At 53.7% G+C, this 22,415-nt stretch overlaps 1 protein-coding gene across 2 annotated transcripts in view; it reads right to left on the bottom strand.

Annotated features, from left to right (window-relative positions):
* The window catches only part of ATXN10 (ataxin 10), an 85,353-nt gene that overhangs the window by 5,317 nt on the left and 57,621 nt on the right, over positions 1–22,415 (bottom strand). For both annotated transcript variants that reach the window (XM_027854286.1, XM_027854285.1), the window contains exons 10-11: positions 14,775–14,838; positions 195–381 (exon numbers count right to left, since the gene is read on the bottom strand). In XM_027854286.1, the coding sequence (XP_027710087.1) occupies positions 195–381; positions 14,775–14,838 (251 nt within the window). The remainder of the gene's footprint in view (positions 1–194; positions 382–14,774; positions 14,839–22,415) is intronic.

Below are 22,415 nucleotides of genomic sequence, written 5' to 3'. Positions count from 1 at the left end.
TGGTCTGCTCAATGAAGGAAGGTGGGACTCAGCTCCTTCTGTGCTCAGTCTTACCGACTTGCTTTTCTAGCCTCCCTGCTTCCTCTTCACCCTGATGGGGTTTGGTCTGGGGGTGCTCAGCATCTTGCCATCACAAGAGGGCTCAAGCTTCCTACTACCACAGGTGCTGAAAGATTTTACTTGGGTTTACTTACCAACTAGGACCTTTTCTTGTAGATCTCAAAGTAAGTTTGCCATCTCGTTTTTCAACCTCAAGACCCATCTTCTTTAGCATGGCTGTATCTGCCAGTCCATGGTCCTCCATCTTTGCAATTAGCTCTTGGTTTCTTTTATTGTGTTCAGTCAGGTTTCGTATGGCATACACTGCCCACTGATTCAGAACTAGAGTGGAGTTAAGGTATCCACCATCATACAGGTCCCTATCCTATCCCAGGAAGACATGAATGCACAGGGAAGGAGGTTCAGGAGGGCGCCCGATCTGATGGGGAGTCACAATCAGCTGGGCTCCTGCTAGCTAGAAATCTCTTGACTCTAGGAACTAACAGCTATCTATTTACTGAGCATCCCACATGCACCTGCCACCTCCCCATCTCTCCTCTGTCTCCACACCCCCCTCCCACACACACATACACACACACACACAGGCCCCCCCCACACGCATACACCCCACACATACACCACCCCCCTCCCACACACACCCCAGCACTTGGCACAGTGTTTGGCACATAATCACTGCTTAATTAACACTCATTCATTCATTTAGCTCTGACTCACATGCCCAGCCTTATTTCACCTTGCCCCCCCTCCCCCATGCACACACCTCTAGGCTCCTGCAGGACTAGTGGGCTACTTTCCTCCAACATTCTGTTCTCTCCCTTTGCCTCCTTCACTCTCCCACCCCTCAACCCTCAGTTGAGTCAAAAGCTGCTAGGGGCGGAGAATGTTTACTGATTGTTGCTTACAGTAAATCAAACTAGTTCATCAAACTACTGATTTCTGTAGACTTTTGCAGGTTTTTTTTTTAAATTTGTACCTAGAGAGGTTTTTTTTTTCCTAATCAGAAACAAATTATTTTCCTAGCTAAGTGACACAATGGTTAAAGCTCTGGCCCTGGACTCAGGAAGACCTGAGTTTAAACACAGCCTCAGAAACTTTCTAGCTGTGTGACCCTGGGCGAGTCACTGCCCCTCTGTCTGCCTCGGTTTCTTCATCTGTAATAGTACCTCCCTCCCAGGGTTGTTGTGAGGATCAAAGGAGATATCTGTAAGTACTCAGCACAGTGCCTGGCAAACAGTAGATTCTACATACATGTTTATTCTCCTCTCTTCCCGCTTCCCTAGCAAGACAACTGCAAGATAAGATTTTGCAGCCACATCTTAAATTCCAAAGATCTGGTTCAGGTGAGAAGTGATGCTTGATGGCACAGTGAAGAGACTGTTCAGCTTGGACTGGAGCCTGGCTTCCAATCCCAGATCAGCCACTTTCCATCCATGTGCCTCAGTCTCCTCTTCTATAAAATGAGAGGTTAGACTCCACAGCTCTCAAAACTGGTCTGGCCAGCCTTTCAAATGTCCTTTGTCCTTCCTCCCCATCGAGAGTTCCTGAAGGCCCTAATCCAGTGTTTTGTTAGCGGCATTTATACAGCATTTTATGGTTTCCAAAGCATTTTCCTCAGGAGACATTCCCCACCCTCTCCCAAGCCCCCAATCACTTCATATCCATGTTGTGGCCCCCAATGCTAATAACAGCTAGCACTTAAAGTCTGCAAAATGCATTAATACATACATATGGAAGCATTTATTAAGCACCTACTATGTGCCAGGCACTAAGGCTGGGGAGACAAAGAAAGGCAAAAGACAGTGAGTGCCTGCCCTCATGGTGATCACAGTCTAATGCGGGGGGGGGGGGGGGGGAGACAACATGCACAACTCTGTACAAACAAGACACACACGGGATAAACTGGCAGCAAAAAACAGAGAAGGCACCAGGTTTAGAGGGGAGGTGGAAAGGCACCTGGCAGAAGGTGGGATTTTAGGTGGGACTTGAAGCCTGGGAGGCCTGGAGGCAGAGCATCCCAGGAAGGGAGGACAGCCCTAGAGAAGGCCTTGTCCTGTATGTGCTTGGTTATCCCCATTTTACACATAAAGAAACTGAAGCTTGGTTAAGTGACTTGCCCAGGGTCACACAGCTAGGGCTCCAAGTTCACTGGTGTAGGTGACACTGCCTCCCAATATGATGGAACGCAGGAATGCAAGTTCCTCAATGGTACTAGTGATTTCGTTTTTGTCTTGTGTCCCCAGAGCCTGGCACACAGTAGGTGCTTAATAACTGCTGGTTGCTGAGGCAGGTAGGAGGTTGGGGTGGGGAGAAAGCTGGACTTGGAGTTAGGAACCTGTCTCATATGTGACCCTGGGAAAATAATTTAATCTTTTCCAGACTCAGCTTCCTCGTGTGTAAAACAGGAAAAATAACAGCACCTCCTCTGTGGAGATCACCCAAAATAACATGTATGTAACTGGCACAACATTAGCTACTACTGACCAGGCAACTTTGTCAGGAAGAGTGCCAGCACCCCCACTTTACAGAGAGGTAGACTGAGGTGACTCCATGACTCGACTCCTTTCGGGGACCAGAGGCCAGGGCTGAACTTCACACATAAACCAGGTTTTTGCTCAGTTTGCCCATGGCTCACAGGCCAAGGAGAGGAGTGCCCCACCAGCTGGCACCACGCCTTTCAGTATGAGATCCTGGCTCATTTTAAAATGTCAGTAGTCTTTCTTGGTGGAGATGGGGTGCTGCCCTAAGGGCACTCTCCAGGCCCCCCGCCCCCGTGTAGTCCAGTCACCCAGGGCCTCTGCAAAGCCACGTGCAGACCCTGCCAGGCCTTCGAGTTGCGGGAGATTAAAGAGAATCCTAGTTCATATTCACATCAACCCCTTGTTCCCTCCCTCTCCAGATGAAACATCTTTAATCCCAGCACCATGGAAGGGCTGCCTTGTCTGCTCCAGGGAGCTTCCGAGGTTGCTATGGCAACGACAGCCAGCTCTGCAGCCTCAGGGCAGAGCTGCTGTGTTCAACCCTGGGGCTGGGTGGGGGAGGGAAGGTAGGCAGCCAGGAGGCCCGGCGGGGGGGGGCCCCCCCCCCCCCCCCCCCGGGCCCCGGGAGGTAGAGAGTCCAAAGGGTCATGTGGGGGTCGGGCTGGCATGTGTGCAAATACCAAAGTCGTCCTAAGTCCTCTGACAAGCAATGCCAGAGCCCTATCAGTGACACCCCATGCCTCCCTGCTCATCCTTACATTATTGGGTGAGCTGGTGAACTGCTCGCCAGGCAAGGAGCAGAGAAAGGAGAGTCGGCGACCTGTGGCTGTCGCCTGACGGTGTGACCCGGGCCAAGTCATTTCCCTTACCCGGGTCTCAGTTTCCTACTGTGTGAAGCAAGAGTGGACCATCACATGGTGTCTAGGGCCCCTCTCGGCTCTGACCCAGACTCAGCACTGCGATCACTCAAGCCACGAGCCTCATTTTCTGAGATCTGCTAATGGAGCAGGTACCAGCAGCAGGATGAGAGGAGAGGTCTTGAACAAAGAAGAAATCCCTTAGACCCAAATCAAACACTGGCCTCAAGGCAAGTGTTGGGGGAATGATCCTGGCTATGGAAAATGCCTGGAGTCTCATCTCACAGAATTACACTGGCTTCAGGGGAACCCCCCAAGAGCCTCAGTCATCAAGTCCAACCCTCTCCCTCTCAAGAAGAGGAGGCAGTGGTCAGAGTGGAGCCATGGGGCAAGTTGACAGTAAAACCAGCAGCAGAACCTTGCGCCTGGCTTCTTTGCCCCCACGTTCTAGGCTCTTTATCTGAGGGCCAGAACACTCCCCAAAGAAGCATTCATGGGCTTCATCAACACATTTGGGATCCAAAATGCTCTCCGAAGGATAATCAATGACACTGGGCTGGAGGAGCCCCCCAAGCTTGTGAAGTAACATCCAGCTCCACTCGGCCATTTCACTGGTCCATTCTCCCCACGGCACCACGGCCGCAATGGTGCTCATCCGTCAACGTCACAGGATTCGCAGGAAGATGAAGCTGGACCAGGTGCTTATTTCAGCGTGTTTCTATCGTCTCCTCTGCCTGCCACACTTCTCGTGCCCCCTGGAGGAGGTGACTGCCCAGGGCTGGGCACTTCAGGACAAATCACTCAGGTGGAAAAAGAAGGCAAGAGCTCCTGAACTCTTTTACGAGGACCATCACCATCTGCCGGGGCAGGTAACAAAGGGGAAAGGCTGCTTCCAGAAGGCCTGACAGGTCCTTTCTGGGGACCTTCTCTTTCTGCCTTCTCTCTTCTCTAGGTTTCCCTATGAAGGTCACTGAAAATGTGGACATAACGAAAGCAACCACTTTTCACTCTGAAGGGCAGCCCTTGCCTGCATGCTCAGGACCTCCTTGGAGCCCCATCCATGTTAAAGCCCCTTGGCTCCCTCTTCCTCTCCCAAACTGGTGTCCAATCCGGAGTCCAATTTCCCTCTGCCTCTGTGTGTTCAAAGGGAGGAAGGGAGCAAGCCCGTGGAGCTGAACATCCTCCTTCCACTTTGTGCTAAGGCGAGATGCTGGAGGCATTTCCTCAAGGGCGGCAGCCTCTGATACAACTAGGCAGCCAGCCGATTTAGAGTTAATGACAAACAAACGAAACACTACTCCCTCTTAGGTACCTACAAACCAACAATGGGAGAGCCTCATTGTTCCTGGACCGGCTGCCAGGGGCAAGAACCACAGAGACTTAGCTCCTAGATTCCAGGTCAAGGAGAGTGCTGGGTCCAAGGAGCCTGAATCTCACCTCAGACTCTTACTGAGCTGGGTGACCCTGGTCAAGTCACTGAGTCTCCCTGAGACTCAGTTTCCTCATCTGTAAGATGGGGATAACAATAGCCCCTACTTCCCAGGGTCCTAGTAAGGGTCAGATGAGATAATACATAAAGTGCTTCGTCAGCCTTAAAAATCTCTCTCTATACTGGTTCTTATTACTATTATTATGGCCAGAGAAGGCTTTCCTAATTTATAACATCTGGAGGCCAGACTCCATGGATCTCTGAGGCGCTCCCTACCTCTAACATTTTAAATCCCAAGGTCCTTTCCAGCCTCAGGAGACGAATTCAATGAGGAATTAGCGAGGCTTAAGGTAACTGACACCGATGATCAACAAGAGAAATATTTCCAAATTAGGACAGATTTGTCCCACCTGAGGTTGCAACAGGGGGTCCCCCAAACCCAAGCCGGATGAGTTTTCCTTCGGCTCACAGGGCAGCCCACCCAGCACAAACAGGCAGTGAGCTTTCTGGTTGACATGATGGACAATCCCACGGGTGATGCCAATCCCAGCAGCAGTCGCTGGTGCTGGCTCTCTCTCGGACGCAGACCTCTCTTGGTGTTCCCAATGGGATCTTCTGAACACAATCTCTTCAGCCTCGGCTGTGGAAAATCTCTCTGGGAATCCTCTCAGCGGAAGGGAAGCCTGAGTGTCCCCATTGTTCCAAAGTGGAGAATGACAGGGACCTTCCATGCTGCACAGTCTCTGTAAGCCCTCTTCTCTCCTCCCCATGGCCCTGGGCCTTACCCGAGCATTGTCAGACCAGCCTGTCACCTGAGCAATGACCTGGGACGGAAGGTATGTTTTAGCTTCCAGCCAAGAGGGCATCACCCCACGTACTTCCCACTCCAGAAGATCTCATGGCCCAGCTTGTAGCCATCTTGAAGGACCCCAAAGCATCCTTTCTGTCCACTCCATGTGCTGGAAAGCAGCCCCTGTGTGCATCAGCAAGACACAAAAGTTTTTAGGGCTAAAATCAACAAATGCCACTTCTAATTTAAATGACTGGGTAGAACTTGGGGAACTAGGAAACAGTTTTGCCTGCGATTTGGAGGGTGACCACTCCTCATCCATCAAACATCCAGGCCACGGGACTGCCTGGAGCTCTGGGCTCAGAGCTCTAACTGGCCACTCTGTGAAACTCAAAGCTTGCTTCTACGCTCTGACATCATGTCACGGGATGAGCACAGAAGATGCAACGGCCTTGAGATGGGGGAAGCCATCAGGACAGAAGGCAGCACCAGCCTGGGCCGAAAGCAAGGGGGAGGAGGGATCTCCCACATCTCCACGTCCATCTCCTTGAATGTTTATAAAGCCCTTCCTTCACCATGGCCAGATGTGGCCAGTGGGGCAAATAATAACACCCTCCGTTGACAGAAGAAGCGACGTGTCCACGGTCAGTGTCAGAACCAGGCCTTGAACCGAGGTCTTGGGATGCTGAGACCAGTGTCCGTTGTCCTTAACCCTTTCCTGGTGTTCAGGAGCAGTTCAGAAGCGAGCTTTGCCACATGGCTGTTGATAGCTTGGTTTTCTCCCTCTGGAAACTATCTATTCAGACCTTTTGATCACCATTTATCTACCAGAACACCAGGCCGTTAAAATGAGCTCACTCACTGCTCCCTGACGGCACGATTCACGTGCCTCCTTCTTTAGGAAATCCTCACTAATCCCTGCCATTGGCAAGGGCCACTCAGCCCTCTGAACTTCAGCAACAAGCTTATCTTAGAATAGATTGTGTATTCACACTATCTGGGAGCTTCTGTGAGGGCAGGACTCTCCCAGAGCCTACTGCAGGCCGTGGGGTGGCAGTGACAGAATGGATGGATGAACCCCCACCCAGAGGGTGCCGGTACAGCCACTGCGTCAGTTAGAAGGTTAACCAGGAAGCAGAATTCACAGGCCAAGATGGATGCCCTCCAATGTCAATTTGCCTTCTAGGGGAAGCTAATCTGGAGGCCAGAAACCTCCTAGGATCTGGAATGGAAAGGGCCTCAGAGATCTCCTCGTCCAACCTCATTTTACCCATGAGTTAAGTGAGCACCCACCAGAGGGGAGGGATCTGCCCAAGGCCACCCAGGTGTTGAGAAGCTGGCCCCCACCTCTGGGCTCCTGCAGACTGCCCTATGACTGCATCTCCCAAGGTCTCAAATCACAGCGCTAGGAGCCCATACGCAGTGGTTGGGCTGGAGCGCCAAGATGGGGGCCGGAGGGGGCCGAGATGGAATCTTTCAGGCAACTGAGTCCAAACCATAGAGGAATTCAGAAATTGGAGCCGGGGCCTTGGAGTGCCCTGGAAGGAAGCACGCAGGAAGCCCATGGCGATGTTCCCCCAAGGCCAAGTTGGCTCATGTGAAAGTCATTCTGTAGACCTGGGGATTGGCTGCTGCTTCTCAGCAGACTGCATGGAGCAGGGCCAAGACTGATGACTGAATTGGTCCGACTCCCTGCTTAGGAGGTTCCCTGAACCTCACCACAGCTGGCCCCCAAAAGCCAGTGCCCCTCCTTGCCCCTCACGGGATCCGAAGCTGAGGCTACAAATCAACAGAAGTGGGGTGACTTCTGTGACAGGCCAGATGAGGGGCCTCTTTGTTTTTCCTTACAAAGACATTCCAAATGATAATACAAGCTAGTGATGACCATCTGTGGGCCAGGGAGTAAATGGTTCAAAGCTCTGAGTTGGGGTGCAAAGGGAAGCCCTAACACTGTTTCACAATTATGCCATGAACTGTGGTGGTGGGGGGGAAGGAGCTGTAACAGACACATGGCTCCAAGAACTGCCCCCAGAGGAACCTCACCCGTTCCCTACCAGTCTCCCAAGGGGTGGGGGATTCTCTGGGGAGAATCAGGCAGGAAGACATAGACAAGAGTCATTGAGGAGAAGGGTCAGAGGAAGACAGCTGTGAGCAGTGACACTGGGAACTTTAGGCACTCGGGGATACTGAGGCAGCTAACCCGAAAGAGCAGCAGACACCTCTGCTGTCTTCCTGGGGCATGGATCCAAGACATAACAGAGATTCTTTCAAGACTTGTTAAAATGGAACCAAGAAAGCATCCCCAAAGACGACGAGGTGCTGGGCACGAAAGTAAAGACTGGGGGGACACAGGGCATGGGTTGCAGAAGAGAAAACTTGATCTGGTAATTAAGCTTGATCCGGTAAGGGGGTGGTGCCTGCACTCGAGCCCAGGGCCCCTGCAAGGCCAGGGCAGGTCACCAGCAGAGGAACTCAGAGGACAGCGGTGCAGTCCTGTGGAAACGCCAGGGGCACCAGGCCTCAGAAGGAGGCGAGGCCGCCAAGGAAAGAATCTGGTTTTTTACAAGCCGTACTCGGGGAAGGGAGAGGCACAAATAAAGGGACACGGCTGCTATTTTGGGTGAGTGGGATGGTGATAACTCAACACAGAGAAGCCAAGCTGCCCAAGATGGACAAAGGGTGATCTCCACCTTTGACATGACAGCATAAAAATAATGAACAAGCAGTGACCACCCCAGTTAAGTGAGGATAGCATCAGGGAGTCCCTGGTGCAGCTGGGTCCTAAAGCGCTGGTGAGACCATCACCCACAGAAGCACAGAGCTGGGGCAGACACAGACCCCTGGGAGTGGCCTAGAATGATCCTGTCAAGGGCACTGAGGAAGCGAGGTCAGGAGAACCAGCTGAGACCAGACCGGGGGGTAGCAAAGAGCGGGAGGCGTGAAGAAATGGCGGCCAGCAACAGGGACGGCCAAGGTGGGAAGTTTGACTCTGCAAAGGAGGCCGGTCATGATGAATGCTGGGTCTGCGGGGGATCTCCTCTCCATGCTACGACCAAGTCAACGAGAAGAGGGACTCTTCTCCTGGGGTCCAAGCACTTTCAAAGCCTATATTTCACTGTAGTTGCTTTTCTCTGTACTTCTGTGCATTTTGGTCTAAGCATTTAACAATCTAATCCTGAGAAGAAGTTGGACAGCAATAGAGACATGCGTGAAGACAATAGAAGACCCCGGCCCTGCCCTCCAGGAGGCCAGGTGAAGGGAAGTGGGGTCCTTGGCTGAAAGGAAGGACTCAAAGAAGGGACCTGAGTAGAGAAGTCGATGGAGGGAGAGTGAGACAAGGCCCAGGAGGAGCAAGGCTAGGTGAGGTCACACTGCCCGGTCGTGCCCCTTCTTTCAGCAGTGCCCAGGGGGCACCAGGGCAGCTCTTCGGGGGAAAGCCCATGTGCCCCAGGCTCAAGATTGTCCAAGCAGGAAAAAGGAGGCCAGAACAGGGATGCAGAGACAGGGAGGCCTCCAGCGAGGCTGGAAAGACAGCTGCAGAAGAAGCAGGCAAAGGGTGCAAAGTCAGGATCCGGAAGGAAGGTCAGCAGGCAAGATCAACACTCCCTATAATTGTCTGAAAGGTCTCTACTTCACCCTTTCTGCCCTCGTCCTTAAATGTCACATTTTAAAGTGACTCAGTTTCCTTACAAAGAGAATCCTTCTCCTGTTGTGTGTGCCAGACACCTGATATCTGAGGGAATGACAAGTTCTGGCTTTTCCCCCTTTCTCCACAGAGTGAAGAGAAAGGAGGGTTAGACTCCATAAAGAAGGGACACAGCTGTGGACACACTGTACGGAGACTTTCCTCGAAGAGTTTGGTGGATGGAACACCGGACTGGCTGCTCTTGGGTCTGTCCTCCCCAGCACGCAGAATAAAGCGAACCCCGCATCCACAGGACGGGCCTTCAGCTCCTTCACTGATCTCTATCTACCTTCCTGGTCGCCCTCCACAGATCACGGGCTCAGACCGGGAGGGGCCTCACTTGACAAGGGAGGCTGCTGGGGCCCAGACAAGCTAAGGAATTTGCCCAAGGTCACACAGGGAATCCAAAAGTAAGATTTGAACCCGGGTCCTCTGACTCCAAAGGGCAGCTAGGTGGGACAGTGGCTACAGTGCTTGGCCAGGAGTCAGAGGGACTTGTGTTCAAATCCATCCTCAGACACTTTCTAGCTGCATGACTCTGGGCAAGTCACTTCACCCTGTTTGCCTCAGTTTCCTCATCTGTAAAATGAGCTGGAGAAGGACATGGCCCCCCACTCCAGTATCTTTGCCAAGAAAACCCCAGATGGGGTCACAGGGAGTCAGACACGACTGACCAAAAAAAAAAAAAAAATCGACCCCACCCCAGCTGCTGTGAGTAAAGTTCTTAATAATCACATCTAAAGCACCACACAAATGAGAGTTGTTTTTATACTTTAACAACCTCTTAAGCCTTGGAAAATCGGACCCAGAATGTTTTGTCTCTCAGGAGTAAGCAAGAACAGTCTGTTGGGTGGGTGGTGGATGACAGCTGCAGGACTGGGGGTGGGGGGCTGCCCCCCCCCCCGGAGGATCGCACCCAGGTGGGCCCCTCCTGCAGGGCCATCCCTTGTGATTTGGGTTCATGTTCTCCCGTTACTTTCTAGGTCATCAGGCCGGCTGTATTTCCAATCATTCAGGCGCTAGCGAGCGCTCTGTCTCAGACACACAGTGAGAATGGAGCTCTTGACATCACCGCCACCACCGACTCTTCTACACGTGTGGGGCCTGGTCTATGGCGTTAACATCCTTTCCACTTCTTCACGGAGCCCCACGTGGGCTGGTTCCACTGTTAGTGATGAAGAAACAGTTGAGCACATCTTCTCTGCTGGCTGTGCATCGATGACGTCGAGGGATCCCATCCACCACTCTTTTTTGGTTTTATACATGAGGCAACATTGCTCTCCCTCTCCCATCGCCCTTCAATAATATCTTACATTCTAAAAAACATCTGCTTGGCTGCCTCCTCACCCCTATCGTGGCCCCCAGCTTTCAATGTTCCCCAAGTGGGCCCTCTTCTCTTCTCCCCCATAGTCTTTCTCTTGGTAACCCCATCGGCTCCCAGGAGTTCAGTGATCGTCTCTCTGCTGACAGCTCCGGATCTGGACCGCCAGCCCCAGGCTTGTCCCCATCTTGTAGGCCTGTGTCACTCCAGAGACACCACCAACTGCATAGGTCTAAATGTAACGGACGTGGTTATCTTTCTTACTTTTTTTAAAGGCTTCACTGCACCTCACTCTCTGCCCTGCCCTTTGTGGTCCAGCCTAACTGGCCTCAGTCTCCCTTCTTCCAAGATGCCGGGCAAGCAGCGCCTCCTCCAGGAAGCCTTTCTCATCTCCCCCAGCAGCCAGCACCTTCCTTCTCAAACGGCCACATTTCTGATACTTTCTATTTATTTTACAGACACATGTATTTCTCAGTCAAAATGCCAACTCCCGGTGAGTAGGGATTGTTTCATTCTTTGTACTTGTGTGTCCAGTACCTGGCACAGCACCCGGCACACAGTAGGCATTTAACAAATGCTTGCCTGCTTAACTGAGTACTTCTGGCATCTGAGTCACCTACCAGCGCCACCTTCCACTGCATTTCTCCCAGTCCTCTCACTGTCACTGAGGGTCACCAGACATCGCCTCGTCTGGAGTCCTCTGAGGGCTTCACTCTCTCATCTGCTGCCCAGCGGCTGCGGGTGTTCGGGATGCAAGGATCCCTGGGGCAGGAGGGTCCCAGGAAGGGCCATGAGCCTCTCAGGCCTGGCCTGGGGAAGCAGATGCGGCCTGTCATCAGGAGCACATCCGAGGCCTTTCCAATGTGGAGGAAACTCTCCGACCCAGCCTTTAAGGGCCTCCCAGGGGCCTTGGGGCAGGGCTGTTGCCAAAGACGTCAGAAATGAGGCCACCTTGTCCCACCCGTGGCTGAGCTGAAATCCCCAGGCAGGTGTCCGGGGGTCACCCAGCGTCTGCTCGAGATGGCTTTGAGGGGAAGCGAGTCTTTGCCGGTAATGAAGCACTCGTGTGCTGCAGGGCTGGATGCAGCCATCCTCTGCAAAGAGGGGAGCTGCGCAGGAGGGGCGTGGAAGCCCCCTGCTGCTCCACAGCCACGAGGGAAGGCCCCTGACTCCGTCCCTCTCCCCTTAGTCCTCCCTGTCCTCTGGGGCTCAGTAATAAAACAAGACAAGCAGTAACTGTGAGCGCTTTACAGACCTCCCACCAGATGCTCACCACAGCCCTACAAGATTGGGGCTGCTGTTATTTCCATGGTACAGACGAAGGAGCTGAGGCACACAGACGTGAGCTGACTGCCCAGGGTCACCCAGCTAGCAAGCGTCCGAGGCCCTGCCACAGGAGGGAGGCCCCTCAGACACAGGAGGGCAGCAGCCTCCGGCCCCCCAGCCGAGACAGCTCCAGAGCCCTCCCCCGAGGCCTGCCACGTGACATCTCCAGGGCCCTCTGCCACCTTCAGGGTCGTCCCAATGCAGCGCCCCGACCCACGGAGTGACTTTCTGAGGCCACGACGAGAGGACAGGATGCAATCGTTCAGGCCGTTAACAGCTTCACTCAGGGGAGAATTCCTCAGCCAGGTTCTCCAAACCACATCAAGCCCGTCCAGTTACATAATCCCGAGCTGTTTAACAATAGTTGTACCTGATCTGTCTTGGTTTGGCTGCTGCTGGCAGCCAAGTGTACATGCCTGGTTTCCCCTTAAGACAATTCCCCCGCTTGTTACAGCTGTTGTCTAACAGGTGGATGGTCCCGGAAGGTACAGAGGGCCAGGAGCAGGCTTCCGGGCCTGTGTTGATGGCCCAGTCACCCTTGGACGAGCTGCTGCAGAACCACGCCATGTTCACAGATGTAGTTAATTGGAAGGGCAGCTCCCTGAAGCGGGGGTGGAGGACTAAGTTTCTCTTCTGTCCAAAGAGCACAGAAAACTCAATCCCCTGGCCTGAGGTGCTCTGACTTGCCTGCCTCCTCTGTTGACGCGGAGCCCAGGCCCCAGGGGGCCTCTGAGCCAATTTAAGGCACTGTCACCACTATAGAAAACATTCAACTTCCCGTGATGGAGGGGACCCCGGGCCCAGCCCTTCATCCCCACTGGAAGCCTTTCCCACTCGGGCGCCTCAGAGACATAGACTCCACCCGTCCAAACGCCTTTTCCTCTTCCACACTTGCTGATTTCTGTCCGAGACACCACTTCAACCCCTCACTCTCTCTCGGCCCCCAAATCCAATCAGTCCTCCTAGCTTACCACTTGTCATAGCACTGCCGGTACCCACGCCCTTCTCCTAACCTCAGTCACCAGGGCTTTGGGGCCCGCAATGCCTCTCCCCTCGATTACGCTACCTCTGCTTCCATCCCAGACCATTCCCTGTGGATCTGACCAAATCACTCCCCTGGTTTGTCTGCCTTTCCAGCCTCAGTGGACATCACCCCCCTTCCCAACTCGGATACATCAAAATTGGCTTTCTCGTCATTTTGCACCCCATGACCACCCCCACGTCGGGAACCCACACCTCCCTCACTTCCGCTTTTCCTTTAAGATGCAGCTGGGACATCATCTTGTGCATGAAGCCTTCTCCTCAACTGCTCAGGCCCTCTCACCACGGGGTGAGGCTAAAGGCAGAGCCAGAGGCAGGGGCAGTTTGTGCACAGTGCTGGGCACAGCAAAGAGGTTCAGTACATGCTTCTGTATCGACTGACTGATTAACAAATGCTCAGAGAACCGACAGATTAGTAAAGGGTTAACTTGCTTACAGGCCGTGCTATCAAGTCAATCTCTCCTCTGGTAAATGTTGCCTTTCATCCCCCCCACCAAAAAAAAAAAAAGGAAAAGGAAAAACCACCCTCTTTTCTGTTCTCATACTCATTCACCAAACAAAGCAAAACATCAAACCCACATCAAGGCCCACTGATCAAAAAGGAGATTAAAAAGGAAAGGAAAAAAGGATAAGCATTCCAAATAAAGTCCAGCTGGTTTCTGTCTGGAAACAACAGCCCGGAACCCGCTCGCCACAATAAAACTGGCAAATAAGAAATCGCCCCGTGATGGTGGGTTTGGAAGGTTCCCACGGCAACAGAGCCTCTCTCGTTCCTCCTGCATCTGGAGGCCAGGCTGGCAAGTGAGCAATCTGTCACCTGGTGGAAGGGGCAGCTTTGCCTCCTGCTGCGGCTGGCCGCCCCCTCCACGGGCAGGTTACAAACAGCACTGCCCTTGCCCCATCTCGTCCTCCACACAGACACCCCGCAAGATGCTCACGGGGCTCACCCGTGTACAAGCCCCACCCCGACTGAGCCCCCAGGAACTGAGTGGTGGGGGTGGATTTGGCTGCCACGTGCTTTGAGGCCTTGGGATCATCGCTGGCAATAGCAGCAGGGCCAAGCACTCCTGAAGGAGCCCCAAATTCGTCTCCACACCCACCGGCCAACCCTAAAATCCCCTACCTGTGAGAGGACCTGGCTCTGGAGTGTTTTGGGCCCCTTCGTTTCACAGACTTTACCACACATGGAAGAAGGAATGCTAACCAAGGAATGTCCACTGGCATCTTCCTCTGCCACCTCCAAAGATGCCCCAGAGTTCTCAAGTCTCCGTTGGCACAGAAAGCAGGCTCTGGGAAGAAGGCCTTAGGAATTCACAAAAGTATAGACCTAGACAGAAACTTGAGGTCTGACACTTAGGCCTCACTACCAGAAGGCTGGCTAAAAGTCCTGAGCCTTGGGTACTTTAGTAAAGGACCTATCATGTGGTAGAATGCACTGGTTTTGGGGACCAAGGACCTGGGTTCAGATCCTGGCTCTGCCCCTTTCTATCTGTGTGAACCTGGGCAAGCCACTCACCTCCTATTTTCCCATCTATAAAACAGTGAATCTTACTAAATTTTTCTCTAAGATTCAATCAAAATCTATGATCCTATGGAATGGCAGGAGGGTGGCCATTTTTCACTTATTCGGGTAATACACATTTCCTGAGACTGTAATAAACAAGGATCTACTTAGCAGGGGAGATCAGCCATGTACAGAAATCACAAATGGGCAGCGCATACCTGAGTCATGACCCACCCACCAAGGGAGAACCACAGATGGGCCTCCCCCTCAGCCAATAAGGATACAGGGATTGTTGTCATCCATGCTGCAGTTGTCCAGAATCAGGGGAATGCCATCCAATTCGTACACCTAACCAAACAGACAGATAGAACAACTTATTGTTAAAAATCATTCCAGGAATGTTGAAACTTTAAACGCAAAATGGAAACAGTTTTGAGTCTTTTCTGGGAATCTGATGCCTGGTGCTGTCCATAGGACAGGGACCGTATATAATACATAAGTGGACATTTTAATGAAATTCAACAACTGAAAAATGATGTGGAAACTAACTAACCATTTCCTAATTTCAGGCTGAACTCCCATTGGCTATGATGAGGATAAGATGGAGGAGATTCCATGAATACATTTCCAGTTGGGTTTACTCTAAGCCCAAGAGGATGGAGGTGGAGGCCTGAATTCTCAGTATCTGGAGCTGAAGATGATAGTTGAAAAGTTCTGCCCAAGCCCTTCTGAGGTTCCTCATTCCTAACCTAACCCTAGGTGCTACCAAAAGAGGCTGAGGGCTTCAAGGCTTCATCATCCTCCCCCCGACCCTCACTCCCACCCCCAGGGAGGTTACCACCCAGACAAAGCACATTTTCAAGTATGGCAACAACAAAAGAATTGGTGAGAATCAGCCTAGATGGGGAAGACCCACAACCACTCAGGCTCAACCTCCTAGGCCTGGAGGACCTTAGGGCAGCCCATGACCTGTTCTGGGAGTTCTGCTCTGTTTCTGCTACTTCTGTCATTATTGGCCTGGATGAAAGCAGATGTGGCTGGCTTGCCAAACAGGCAGATAAGCAAAGAGGGATGGGATAACATACATCATGTGATGGAAAATCCTAGACATACAAAGATTTGGACAGGCTGGAATAAGACATCCACTTGGCAAGGACGAGAAGGGGGAGGGGGTGATATGAACGATAAACAATAGCTCCTGAGGACACAGCCCAGGGTTCTTCATGGACCACTAGGTCACTATGGGTCTGCCAAAGAGGGAATACTGCTCAGCTGCATGGAGTAGGGCTGCCCCAGCGGAGCCCTGTCTAAAAGGTGCCACTCCATTCACGCCACAGGAAAGATGCGGATGGATGAGAACACATTCAGCACAGCATGACCAAGATGGTGAAGGACCAGAGAACAGGCCCTCTGAGGATCCAGTGAAGAAGCCTGGGGGATGCTGAGCCTGGCTCTCATCTTCCCCTTAGTCCCATATTCCAGGTGTGACTTTGAGTCTGGGTCTCTGCCTCTCCACCTTTACAGGGAGGATCTCTATGACTCCTTCTGGCTCTCAATCGATTGCATCGAGTGGGGAACAGCCAAGGTAACACACAGATGACGAGGCAGAGCAGGGCCAGGACCCAGGACTTTTGCAAAAACCAGTTTTTGAACCGAGGCCTTTGGACTCCTAGGCTGCCCTCTCCTCTACCACCCGTGCTCCCAGCATGGCCAGGCCTAAGTCCGTACAGCTCGGGCCACAAGCCTGCTCCTTTTGCATTAAGGCAACATTTTCAGAAAACATTTTGTTCTTTTTTTACAAATGAAAAAATGAAATAACAAAGTTCTAGAAAAGAAAAAAAAAGCCTTTTGCTCCTTGAAATTTCAGATTTCTGGTATGTGAAAGTGGGTAAGATTTTCTTCGCAAGCAAACTGAGTCAACACTTTGCAGTCTGAGATTTCAGTGGGTGGCAGTAACTGAGGGGTGCCCGGCAACGGTGGCTAGGACTGGGTTGTAGCTTCCCTGAGGGCATGCTCGCATGGAGAATGTTCAAGAAAACAACTGCATTAGAAAGAAGTTTGGAAAAAAATCCTGGACTCTCAGACTGTCAGAGCCAGGGAGGAGGCGAGAGTGCCCTTATCATGCCCCTCCTTCAGAAGAGGAAGCCAACGCTCAGAAAGGGCCTGGTCCAGAGGCCAACTAAGCCAGGGCAGGCTGGTCAGTCAAGACAGCTGGTGGCTCTGTGAGGGGCCACAAACCAAGCTAACGTTTGGATCACCATATTTCAACATAACTGGTTTCCTTTGTCATCCCATCTGTTTCATCTTTTGCATTTAAAGAAGTGATTCTGAGGAGGGGCCCACAGGCAGTGCAAGGGGCTCGGGACACACCACCCAGGGGAAGCAGTCACAGGTCCAGGAAGCACTGGCCCCAGCCCAAGCCCCGGGTCCGATTCATCAGCTGAGCACTTTGGTGCCACCCTCGGCACCGGGCGGAGACTCAGAGGACCCTGCGCCAGGACAGGCCTTCAGACTGGAACCTTAGTGCCCCCTCCTCCGGGCAGACCTTGGGCCTGCTTCCTCCCCAATGAGCTCCCTGCCCGCTCCAAGCCTCTCCCCTTAGGGGGCCTCCCCTGCAGGCCAGGGCAGCCAGTGGAGGTGGAGGGACCACCAATGGAAAAACACTTAGATGCTCAAGCTCCCTTCTGTTCACACATCATAAAACAAATGAGTTGTTTGTTTCTCTGCCTAACAAGTTGAGAATTGATTATAGGCCCATAACAAATGAGTCATGGGTTGTACTGCGCATGAAGGAGTCAAACTCTGTCAACACTTTTATGAGGGCAGCGCACAGGAGGGTTTCAGCGGGTGAATACAGACCCCCCTGAACGGAACGCTAATGCGGGAACATACTGGCGGGCCTGCTCCTCCGTCAGATGGGAGGGTTGGCCCAGGAGGTTGCCAGGGTCATCCCCCCGCATGTCTCCGCCGGGGATGATCTCTACATATGCTGCCTCAGAGTCCGGACTTGCAGCCACCGTCTGCTTAGGTGGGATTCGATCTCGGCTCTCCAGCTGACTAGTCAATGAAGACGCGGCCAGAAAGGAGATAAGAATGAACACCTAAAGGTGCCCAATGACCTGCATAAAAACAGGGGCTTTGGAAAGGACTGCGGAACGTTGTTGAAAGCAGCTCCTAAGAGAAGAAAACCCGGAATCGGGTTGGTGTGTGACTGTGCAATCACATCCCAGCCATTCCAGGTGGGGTCTTGGACACGACGCCCTCCTTCTAGCAGAGGGGGCAAGCCCTTCTGTCAGTCAGGTGCCCACAGCCACCACGGAGGCTTGAAGAACGAAGCAGACATCTTGCTTCAAACACAGTCCTCCCTGTGTCCAGGACCACCCACGCTCCTCCAGGGGCGGGGGCCGGGTCCGCCTCACACAATGTAGCTGCTGCCTGCTCGAGCTCAACTGGGCCCTCTGCCTGGATCCTCGTTCACGCCGACCCCTTGGCATCTGGCACTTAGAGACGTGTCATGCTTCGGACTTTGTCCTTTTTGATCGGGGACTGCTGAACTAACCCCCGTCTCCCATCCCAGGCATCACCGGGCATCGACCTCATTCCTCCCTAAGTGAGGAGGGCCTCCGAGGGCTAGAGCCCAGGACAGCGCTGGCCTCAATGCCACTACCACCCGTTTACCACAAGGTGAATCACAGAAGAACCAGCAAAAAAGCTGTCTGCTGAAAATCACCCCCAAACGTGAATTTCCATCTACCAGGTCCTTTCTTTTTTCAGGGGGTTAACCAAGCAAACTGCACCATGCCCAGTGAGGTCTTTAAAGGGTAAGATGAATGCCTGACATTGTCAGGTAGAGCCAAGAGAAAATGGGAGCTGAGAAGCTCAGGAATCCGCAGCCTTCCATGGCCCCCCAGGGAGAGCCACAAGCCAAGAGGGGCCACGGCAGGGGGAAGATGGCCGTCGGGGCAGGCTGCTTGCCAGGCTCTCTTTACAAGGGAGCCCACTGGAAACTGCACCTTGGGGTGGGATCCCCCCGAAACGCGCCATTCGCACCGTCACACTTCAGAGCCTGAACAAACAGGCTCCTTTCGAGAATGCCCAGCTCTCAGCGGTGGCTAACCCCATGCTCCGAGTCTGCTCTCCCACTACCAGCCCCTCGCTGCCAGCCCGTCACGCTGCCCAGGCTGGGGAAAAGCCGCTAACCCAGGGATAGGGGAATGGGGGGGAAGGAGGTAGGGCCGGGCCCTCCCACAGCGCTGTCTCTAAAGCAAGCCTCCTGCCCAGCAAGGAGAGCAAAGGAGAGGGGGGCAGACACAACCCCCCAGCCACGGGAAGGGGACAGGCCTTAGGACTCTCTGCTGAACGCAAAGTAAGTGCCCACTCGATGAAAAGGCCACGCTGAGAGCTGGGGGAGACACCGAGATAAAGAGGGCATCTCTGCCCTCTGGGGCACAAATACAATTACGAACAAAGTGGGTTGAGCCTTTGGAGTCACAGAGCATCCTGATCGATCAATGCCTTGGGCGTTCTCATGGCGAAGAGGCAGAGACTGGGGAAGAAGGCACAAGCCCGAGGGGGGAGGGAGCCTCCTGCGGCCAGATGCAGCCCCGGGAAGAGAGCGCCAAGCCGCGGGCAGGGCCCCGGGGTGAGAGGCGGCTGGGTATGACAAGACACTTGGTGGGCAGTGGGGGGTTAAAACGGAACTGGGAAACGCTCAACACAACGAATAAAGATACAAAGAAACATGGAAAATCTCACACTTCATGCGGCCTGCAGGAACCCTTGGGGTGGATTACTCCATCCCCATTTCTATTTGAGTCTGACACCACTGGTTTACAACGTCTCAAAGTCACCTGCCAGTCAGTCAACATGTATTTATGAAGCACCTACTATGTGTGGGGCGCTGTGCTAAGAACTGAGGAGACAGAGAGAGGCGAACCGGAGTCCCTGCCTTGGGAAACCCCCAGCCTAGTGGCGGAGATGACCCACAAACAATTGGGCACCGAGTTATACACGGGATAACCTGGAGATGAGGGAGAACACGGGTGCAGTAGGCTTGGGCAGAGCTAACTGAAGGTGGGCCGGGGCACAGCCAGAGAAAGTGCCCGGAAACTGCAGGTGGAGGGTCTGGTGGGAGGAGCAGCCAGGAGGCCAGAGGCCCTGGACCGAGGAGGGCGGGCTGGAGAAGGAATAACAATGAGAAGACCAGGACGGAAAGAAAGACTTTACAAGCAGAAAGAGGGCACGAGGGGGCTGCCGGCGTGGACTGCCCAGGATGGGGGCCGAATGGATCAGACAGCTGGGGGTGCGAGACTGGAGGACCTGAGAGAATGATTGTGGAATCTCGCGGAGCGGAGGAGGTTACCCGGTGATGTCTGGCCTCCACCAATCTGCTGGGATGCTTCCCTGGGGCCACCAGAGCTGTCCCACCCTGGGCACTTGGCCTCAGAGGGGCCAGTCAGCTCCCAGGCACTGAAGCCCCCTCCGCTGAAATACAAACACGTGCTCCCTCCTGGAGAAGGCCTGAGCTGGAGCCAGCAGCAGGAAGCTGGTCCCACAACTGAACATGTCAGGCCCCCTTCCACAGTGCCTTGAGCCCTCTGCCCCGTTGGGCAGGGTCCTGGGCTCAGGGCAGCTTCATGGGGACTTTGGATCCTGGTCAGACTTCATCCAGGGCACTTGGCCTTTAGCCCTGGACTGGCGTTTCTGCTCCCTGGGCTTGCTAGCCTCTCTGGGCTCGGAGCTGCTGTTTGAAGTCCCTCCTTCCCCTACCCAGCAGGACCGGGATGCCCCAGCATCTCATTTCCAGTCTACAGCAGACCCCCAGAGAGGCCCGAGGAGCTTCCCCATCCCAGGTCCCCAGACACGAAGCAGACGAGTCTGTCTACAGATCCATGGCTCCCAAAGATCTCCCAGGCAGCAAAAGGAACACCGCCTGGAGTCTCACACAAACCCAGGGTCTGCTCCTTAAGCCGTCCTCTTCCAGGCCGACCTTTGGAAACGCTCTGGGCCTCGGTTTTTTCCTTTGTACAAGGAGAAGCCAGATGGAGCGATGTCTAGCATCCTGCTGGATCTCATGTTTTGGGAAATAACACTCCTGGTCTGGCGCAGGGCTGGGGAGCCTGCAGCCTCCAGGCCACATGTGGCCCTCTAAGTTCTCAAGAGCGGCCCTTTGACTGAATCCAAATTTCAAGAATAAAATTCCTAGCAAAAGGATTTGTTCCACAAAACTTGGACTCAGTCAAAAGGCCAGACATGGCCTGGAGGCCGCAGGTTCTCCACCCTTGGTCTAGGTATAGTCAGGCACCTACTAAAGGCTGTGCCTTTAGCGGGAAGCAAGGGAGTATAGACATTCCCTGACAGCAAGGCAATCCCACCAAAGCTCGAGGACGACGCGGTCCCGAGTGTGACGTGACCGGGGGCCCTCCATGAGAGCCCGGCCGTCCCCTTCTAGGACCCCAGTGGGGACTGGGCCAAGGCCCTGCCGATGCTTCCCCCATTCCCCTAGGGGGTGGCTCCAGGGTTGTGCCCCTGGCACACCAGCTCCGCTTGGAAGGAGGTGGGTCAAGTATCAGCTGGGGACGGCAGGGTCTCTGCAGCTGATGCTGTGATGGAGACGGCTTGTGGCACGACTTGCAAAGATCTGCCAAAGCGTAGCTGGTGGGCACAACCTGGGCACCGGGGAGGAGGCCTCGGGGCGGGGGAGGCTCAAACCTATGAAGCCCTCTGCTTTAGGAGCCTGAAGCTCCTTCCTACCTTGGCAGTCTTCTCATATTTTCCTCCTGTCATCTACCACAATCCAGTGACGCTGGACACACTCACAGCTCCCCATCTCCCACCTCTGGGCCTTTGCATTGGCTGTTCTCCCCGCCTGGAATGGGCTGCCCCCTTGTCCCTGCCTTCACTTTCCCCAGTTTTCTGCAGGGAAGCCTTTCCTGCTCCTCCAGCCACCAAAGCCTTTCCTCGGAGGGTCCTTTCTGTCTCCTTCCATGCATCTTGTATTCCCCTAGTGACTTAATGCTGTCTCCCTCACTGGCAGGCAAGCTCCTCGAGGTGAGGGATGGGTGTTTGCCTTTCTTTCTGGTATGCCGCTTGGACAATGAGCGTGACGGACCACGCTTCATTTTGATTTGGAGATACTAGGGAGCCACCGACGCCCACTGAGTCAGGGAGGAATACCAACATGGCAGCTCTGGAGAAGGGAGTGACAGGCGCAGGGAAACAGTAGCAGTCCAGTCAAGAGGTGACTAGGGCTCTAGGAGGGCAGTCAAGGGGATGCACACAAGGGATGCTGGGGAAGTGGAACAGACAAGACTGGCAGGTGAGAGGAGATGAGAGCTGAGACAAAGGAAGGGATGGGTGACCAGAAGGGAAGTTGGAGTGCACTGGGGGCTGCAGCAAGGACAAGGAGTCCCACTCTGAGGCGCTCATGGGACATCTGGGTACTGATGTCCAGTGGTCAGCTGGCACGCAAGACTGTAGCTCAGGAGAGAGACCAGGGCTGGATCAACAGTGAGTAACAAAACCCATGTGAGCTGATGAGGTCGCCAAGAGGTGGAGAGGGAAAAAAGGGCCCAGGACCCAGACCTGAGGTGTACCTTGGATAGAGGGGGAGGAGAAGATGGAGATGGAGCCGTCACAGAGGCGAGATGAGAACCAGGTGGAGCAGGAAGACCAGACAGACAGAAGGGAGGAAGGAAGAGGGCACAGCGTGTCTAGCTTGTACATTGTTACAGGCAAAGAAACTGAGTACCAGAGGGGAAGTGGCTTACTCAGCATAAGTCTGGGCACAGGCAGTAGTGTAAACTGAGGTTTCCTAACTCAAGGGAGGAGAGGAGGGAAGAAGGGTGGGAGGGAGAGAGAGAGGGAGGAAGGGAGGGAGGGGGGAAGGAAGGAAGGAAAGGAGGGAGGGAGGAAGGAAGGAAGGA

The sequence above is a fragment of the Vombatus ursinus genome, unplaced genomic scaffold (genome assembly GCF_900497805.2).
Source record: "Vombatus ursinus unplaced genomic scaffold, bare-nosed wombat genome assembly UNPS02010394.1, whole genome shotgun sequence".
NCBI classification, from domain to species: Eukaryota; Metazoa; Chordata; class Mammalia; order Diprotodontia; family Vombatidae; genus Vombatus; species Vombatus ursinus.
The sequence above is the reverse complement of the archived record's forward strand: the minus strand, read 5'-3'. Positions and strand labels throughout refer to the sequence as shown.